Genomic DNA, 6,842 nt, shown 5'->3' with positions numbered 1-6,842 from the left:
TAGATTATTCCACAAATTAAATAATAAAAGAAATAAACCATAACATCATAGCATAAATCAAGAGCATGAAAATCAAAGAACACAAGATTGCTCGTGTGTGGCTCCACTCCCACACGTGGTATTTAAATCATATTCATAAATTTAGCCCTTGGAGCCATAAATAGCATAGCTTTTTCCAAAATTGGGCTTTTACAAAATTTAACCATAGTCTAATGCTTTTAAAGCATCTCATAAAAAATAAACCTTGCCCAACATATGTACAATGGGCCAAACCATATAAAATCTTGGCTAGATAATCTCGTCCAATGTGCACCTTGATTGTCCTGAACTCGTGATCTATACTCAACATAGTCCACAATGTTAGATCATAATTACTTTGGAATCACTCACAAAAATAATTCTAACAAATGGAGATCATTCACTACCATGCTTCACACATGAATCATGCATCACACATAATTAATTGGATTCATTCCCATGATAAAATATTTTGAAAAATCTCACTCCCGTGATAGAAACTTGCCTTTGGTAACAATTGATGTGTAGACACTCTACATATTAGTGTGGTCATTGTGTTGATAAAAAAGTGTTTTATACAAAGTGTGGTCATTATGTTGATAAAAAGTGTCTTATACAAAGAGGTTGGCAAATTTGTCATATTCTATAGTTTGCCACTTGCTCTCCCTATCTTATGGTAGGTAATGAATACCTATATGATGAAAGAATGCTTTTTCTTTTCTTTTATATCACCACCATGCTTCTTTCACTCAACGAAATAGGATCACTATCAACTTTTGCATCTTTCTTACATGGCTACTTTTAAATTTAGCATGATCTCATCATGTTTAAAGCAATTGATTCGTGCTATGTAAGGCATCTCACCAACTACTACGCCCTTATACAATTCTATAGCATTTCAGGGATAAGTTTACAAATAAGGTTTCTTTCTTTTCTAGAATAATGTTAAAAGAAAACATTCCATTTTCTCTCACCAATTGTTACGTCCTTATGTAATTCTATAGCATTTTATGAATAAATTTACAAATAAGGCTTCTTTCATTTCTAGAATAATGTTAAAAAAGTGTTTTATTTTTCCTAGTTGAAATTATACTTTGTGAAGTTATTCAAGACATCTCACCGATGTGGTAGTAGCTCTAATGTCCTCACACGATTAAATAAAATTTTATGAATGATTTTGAAATACAAATCAGCTTTATTTGTTTTTGAGAAGTCAGGGGGCACATTTGTTTCAAATTTGTGCAACTAATTCCTAGTTGATGAGAGGACTCCTCTCAGGGCCCCGTATGCCATTTTACAAACACCACACACCACACACACCTATGGGCAACATTACAAGATAGCATCAATCAGGGTAACCAGTAGGGTTTGAACCCATAACCTCGTGCAAGGAGCACATTTGAAAAGAGGCTACTCACAACAAATCAAATTAGTCATAACAAAAAGCTTTAAGTAAAGGATAAGTGAGATTAGAAGCTGCAACATAAAATAAGTAAAAAAACAAGTAATCACGACTTTTGTCGATGGGTTCTGGCCCCACGTGGCTATCACACTAAGCCTTGTGATTGGGAGACACGTGTCAAACTGCAAGTCACCTAATTATCCACACTATTCTGGGAACTGCCACGTGGCCAACAAGGGCTCGACTGCAGCTACTCGGGTGGGTCACTAACTAGGATAATATAATTTGCTCTCTAAAAAATAAAATAAAATAAGCAAATAAGCAAATAAGCAAGTCAAATGTGATTAATAAAATTAAAAGATATGTCACCAACAATGTTATGGTTGGATCTCAATTAGCATTTTGACTTTCTACCTATTTCTACCTATCCCTTCCCCACACCACACACACACACACACACACACACAATCACGCATTAGCTGATCCAGCATCGATTCGAGAGTGAGGATTCCAGAGCTCTCACTCAACAAAAACAAAACAAGAAAAACAGGTATTAGCATATAACGAATTACTTGTGTTAATCTCAATTTGCTCTCAGAAAACCAGTGTTATGTTGTCTGTTTAACCTTCAGTTGGCCTTCAAAACGTGTGTATTTTCCTTCCATGGGGCCACTATGGCGTTCTTTAAGTATAATCTACAGCACTAGGGTAGATGAAGCCCTAGTTGCTGCAAGCTTCGCCTCGATTTGCTTACACCCTAGGGCCTTTTGCTGCTGGTTGAGTTCATTTCATGATTATATCTGATGTGCATGGCCAGAATTTGTCTTAATCAAGTGCCTAATCAATCTGTTTATTGTGTCAGAACAGATCAACATTTACTTTGGTGATTTTTGTCTCGTTGACATGGCTTTGTCTCATGGTTATAACTCGACTTTTTCTTAAATTATGCATGCATGCATGTGTGTGTGTGTGTGTGTGTGCGCGCGCGCACGTGTGCGTGTTTGTATGTATGTATGTATGATGTATGCTTGTGTGCGTGTACATGCGTGTGTCTTTAACCTAATTGTGAATGTGTCAGTAAATTTTTGACTCAATATATACACATGCTTAAAATGTTTAACATGCTCTGTCGTCTTCTAGGCATTGTCTCCATTCTAGCAAATTAAAGCCAAACATTTCAGAGATGTGGCTTCCTGCCACATGGTAAATATATGCACCACCATGACTGCTCAGCTTGGGAGGTGCATCAGGAGTACAATTCATAAAAGATTTTGTGCTTGAAAATACCTTGTAAAGGAAAATAATGTCAAGGCCCATGGCTCTAGGTTTGGTGCTATTAGTGTTGATAGTCACATCGCAATCCGAGTGGAGGCAACAACCCAGGAATGAAGTGGAGCTCACGGTGGAAGTTTTGAAGCAACAGCAAATTGCAACCAAGCGAGAACTTGTCAAGGAACAAGTATGGACTCATTACCCCATGCAGCAAGCATGTCAATATGGTGTGGATTTGATTTCCCTTAACCTTTCCTTTTTTATTAAAACAAATCTTGTGCATCTGCAGATCATCTTGTCTCAAGAGAAAAGAATCTATATCTTAAATGACCTGGTGAAAAATCTTCAGCAGCAAGTAGCACAGTGCCAAGAAAATACGGCACAAAACAGGACAGAAGTGGTGGCTGATCCGCAACTTGATGACATAAAACTAGAGGAAGATGTGTAGAGCTTGTGATTTTCAGTATTTAAATTCCAAGGTGGTTTTAAAAGCCAGGTTGGTCCAGTAATGGGCATGCTTTTTTTGTAAAACAGCATTTGATTCGCCTACCCAGGAAACTTGGCTAGCCCTTAAGAGCAGCAAGTTCGATGTTGCAAGATGCAAAATGAACACCTGTAGAGACACTTGTGGAGTGCACGGGGCAGCTACATGTCTGAGCAAGCTTGGTGATCTGTCTTTCTTTTTCTTTTGATAGCAGTGACTTATCATTTCATTATGTAGTGCTCAGCTTTTTCGAGGATGAGCTGGAAATTGGTTTGTTTTTCCTAATAAAGTCACCCATTCCCTAGGTGGGGTTTTAACTCTGGTGTGGAGTCTTGCAAGCAAAACATAAGTCAAGCAAAGGAGCCCAGGGCATTAGAACAGATGCTTTACACATGTTGATGCTGCCAGGACCAGGTCACAGGCAGTATGGAGGTGAGGGCAGGCAGCCGTTGGGCAACAGTAGGGCAAGGGCGTGCAAGTGTGGGCCCCCAACTTTTGGTTGTGAGCATGCCGACCAGCAGTCAGCCAGAAAAAGGGTTCATAGAGGCCTATAAGTTGTCTCCCCAGTTGCCATGAGAGGTGATACCTCAAGTGATAGAGGTGTTTGTCTTGGACGAGGAAGTCCTGGGTTCAAAACCCTACATGGTGCTTCCTCCGCGGCATCGCCTATGGGCGCATTAAAATGTGCCTATAGGAGGATCTTGGGCCTAAGGCCAGTAGAGCTCCAGTCCACATCTCTCTAAACTTTAAGAGCAACAAACAGCAGCATGGATCTCCTTCTTAGCATTCATCCTTTAGACGCAAGTAATGGGCTCAAGTGATAGAGGTGTTTGTTTTGGACCGGGAAGTCTTGGACAGTGTTGACAGGTGCAGCCTTCCTTTGGTGAGAGGATTACCTCAAGCGTCGTTTGTTCTAAAATTGGCATTACATGTCTAGTATTGACAGGATTTTCCTAGGGGCAAGTGCATCTTAGGGAATCTGGAGGGCTTAACCAGTGGGGGAGGTGGAGAAATACCCAAGGTAGAGGTGAAAGACCTTAATTTATATGTGTTAAGGTGAAGGCCCAAAGGGGTTTAAACCTTAGTAGCTCAATTGGCCACACAACAGCCACTGAGCAAGGGCCCTTGGTCAAGCATGCGAGATTCGAAAAAGGGGCTTGGAAGAAGAGAATTGTTCGTGTGTATTGGGTAGAGGTTGGGAAGAAAGCCCTTTGTGAAGCTTGAGTTTGGGTATTCTGCACAATTGAAGCTAAGTAGCAAAGTATGATTTTTTACTTGTCATGAGGGCTGATAGCTTTCAGGATCTGTAATGCCATCAATCCCGTTCAAAGGATTAAGGTATAAAACCTTAAATCTTCAGCAGCCGGTCCCTTCTGTGCATTAAAGCAAAAAAGAGGATTAAGGTATAAACCTCAATTAACCAGTGCATGTATTAAATTTCAAAAACTTTTATTGTGTCCTGGACTCCATCGCCCACTGACTGTATAGTCATTCACACTCATGGTCTCAAACATGTGTTTGCTTTATTGGATTCGACTCAAAGTCTACCCTTCCTCTTTTGTCTTGAACAGCTCTTTCAAAAACTTCTATAAGTCCAGGACCACTGTATGTGTAGTTATTACACTCATGGTCTCAAATATGTGTTTGCAGATCACATCTTTATTGGATCTTGCCCCAAATCAATAACAGCCCAAACAATTACAGCGTTCAGGTCCCATTTCCATCCTAGAACTGCTAACTTTATATCATAAGCTATGCAGGCTCCGATAATAAGTAAGATTGAACAAACAGATGGCAATTTGATTGCTAGCAGTCTCAGTTCTTGCCTAAGCAGACCCCTAAGCATGTATGGGGTCTCTTGAAATCTTTCTCCCTCTTAGAAAATGGCCCTATTTTGAAGCTTCCAAACATCCTAGCATGCACAACCACTAATTGTCATCCAGGCACATGTAGAGTTTTCTGTTCTAGGCTTTGACCCAAGGAAGAAGTGCTTCATTTTCACTCTATTCTACAGGCTTTGACCTAGGCAAGTACTCTTGCTTTACCTTTTAGAAACACAACCGTGCCTAACACTTCTAAGTGCAATAGAAGATTATTGACACCACTTTTAAAAAAATTAACACATTCTATCAATAAATTGAGAGAATCACAAATTAAGGGCTCTCATGTGCCTAAAGTCTTAATTCCAAGCTTGTTACCATTGAAAATGTCCTTGTAATAGAGCCTCCTTGTAGGCATTACAAAGATCTGAAGTGTTGGAGAGCAAAGGATAGGAATTAATATATTATCCATTGTTTCTTCAAAAGACTTTAGGTGGTGATTACTGTGAAAAATATACCTCCTCATCAGCAGCAGAGCAAGGGGCTCAATTGACTCTTTTGTTGAGTCCCCTAAGGCTTACAAGTGATGGTTGAGTTTAGAGGAAGCCAATGGTATTTGGTTCATGGGAGGAGTTTGAGCATGCAATATGCAAAGAGTTCTTGCCTAAGAATGAGTAGCTTTGTTTTAGCTTGCCTTGGATAAATATGTAGTGGTAGGAGAAAATCTAAATTGACACATCTCGTTTTGTAGGAAAATCATTCTTAAGCTCAAAGGCATGTTTGATTTTGAAAGAAAGTGAAGCAAATAGTAAAACACATGTAGGCCTAGGTTCAAGACTTGTAAATGCTAGAAATTGATGTTTATTGCTGGAAATTGAGCACGAGGGAAGCATGTAGGTGCTATACAATGGTAAGAAGTAGAAGCAGAAGCAGAAGCAGATACTAATGACCTCAACAAGATGCAAAAAAATGAGATGAAATGGGGGAAAGGGGGGTTAGCCCTTATAGACTCCCCCAGAGTGCTGGTCGGCCAGTTGTAGTAGCAGACCGACAGCAGACCAGTAGCATAAAATGCTAAAAAATGCCTAAAAATGGTTTTTAAAAATGTTGAATAGTATCTGCTAAAATATGGCAGTGCAAGGTCTCATAAAATGACTAATACAAGCATGAAAAGGTGATGTAGATCCTATGGAGATGTTATAATCCAACAGATCTCTGGAAGACAAGGATTTTTAACACGAGATTAGATTTTGATGACCAATTAAATATGACTTCTAACTCTCCTCGGACACTTGAGGAAGCCTAGATTGGAGGCTCGCGTTCTTTTTTGCACTTTGAAGTCCAAAGGAAGCCTAGTTTTGTATAAGGATTGGATAGTTATCACATACAAAAGTATTAAACATTATAAATGAGTTGCACAAATACATTGGTGTATAAGTTGAAGGAGAGAGAGGAGAGATGAGAGAGAGAGTACACCCCCCACCATTTGGTGTATTTGCTTCATTATAAAGTTGAGGTGAGTACAACACATATCTTAATCCGTGACATGAAGATACCTCCTTTATTGCCTAGCTGAACTATGGCCTTGGTATCAAGACTGAACAATAGCAAACCTTGTTGCTCTGAACAGTTCCTTGAGTGAACAATTTGCTTACCTTGTGTAGCAAATTGCTTGCCTTTGCTCCTCTATTAAAGTGTTGAATTGTCTTGGGTTTGGTGCCTTCACGGCTTCTGTTGAGCTAGCCTTGGGCTGGTATTAGATGAGAAATAAGAAAAAGAACTTCATATGGGACACAATTGTCCCCTTTTGATGATTGGCATGCTTGACCAGCTACACAATCTACTA

The 6,842-nt window shown here is 39.4% G+C and overlaps 1 protein-coding gene across 4 annotated transcripts; it reads left to right on the top strand.

The window, feature by feature from the left end:
• The first annotated feature begins 1,817 nt into the window (after positions 1 to 1,817).
• On the top strand, positions 1,818 to 3,935 carry LOC147640364 (uncharacterized). Of its 4 annotated transcripts, none has more exons than XR_015262879.1 (4): positions 1,818 to 1,970; positions 2,561 to 2,879; positions 2,982 to 3,358; positions 3,482 to 3,935. XR_015262879.1 is itself a non-coding variant. In XM_086779753.1 (4 exons), exons 2-4 carry the CDS (start codon positions 2,324 to 2,326, stop codon positions 3,138 to 3,140), a joined length of 309 nt encoding a protein of 102 aa, XP_086635879.1. In that variant the 5' UTR covers positions 1,837 to 1,970; positions 2,288 to 2,323; the 3' UTR covers positions 3,141 to 3,493. The 4 variants fall into 4 exon arrangements, 3 of the variants coding, with proteins under 3 accessions (XP_086635869.1, XP_086635879.1, XP_086635884.1); XM_086779753.1 differs by adding an exon at positions 2,288 to 2,339 and having other exon boundaries at positions 1,837 to 1,970; positions 2,746 to 2,879; positions 2,982 to 3,493; XM_086779758.1 differs by adding an exon at positions 2,288 to 2,339 and having other exon boundaries at positions 1,845 to 1,970; positions 2,982 to 3,493.
• Positions 3,936 to 6,842: the final 2,907 nt, after the last annotated feature.

This window comes from Cibotium barometz, chromosome 3, assembly GCF_041138505.1.
Source record: "Cibotium barometz isolate CiBa-2024 chromosome 3, ASM4113850v1, whole genome shotgun sequence".
Taxonomy (NCBI): domain Eukaryota; kingdom Viridiplantae; phylum Streptophyta; class Polypodiopsida; order Cyatheales; family Cibotiaceae; genus Cibotium; species Cibotium barometz.
This window is presented reverse-complemented; position numbering and strand designations above follow the sequence as displayed.

Coding starts and splice junctions, on each gene's coding strand:
- LOC147640364 (XM_086779743.1), top strand. CDS start 2,724: ATGTCAAGGCCCATGGCTCTAGGTTTGGTGCTATTAGTGTTGATAGTC. Junction 2,880..2,981: donor GAGAACTTGTCAAGGAACAA/GTATGGACTCAT, acceptor GTGCATCTGCAG/ATCATCTTGTCTCAAGAGAA.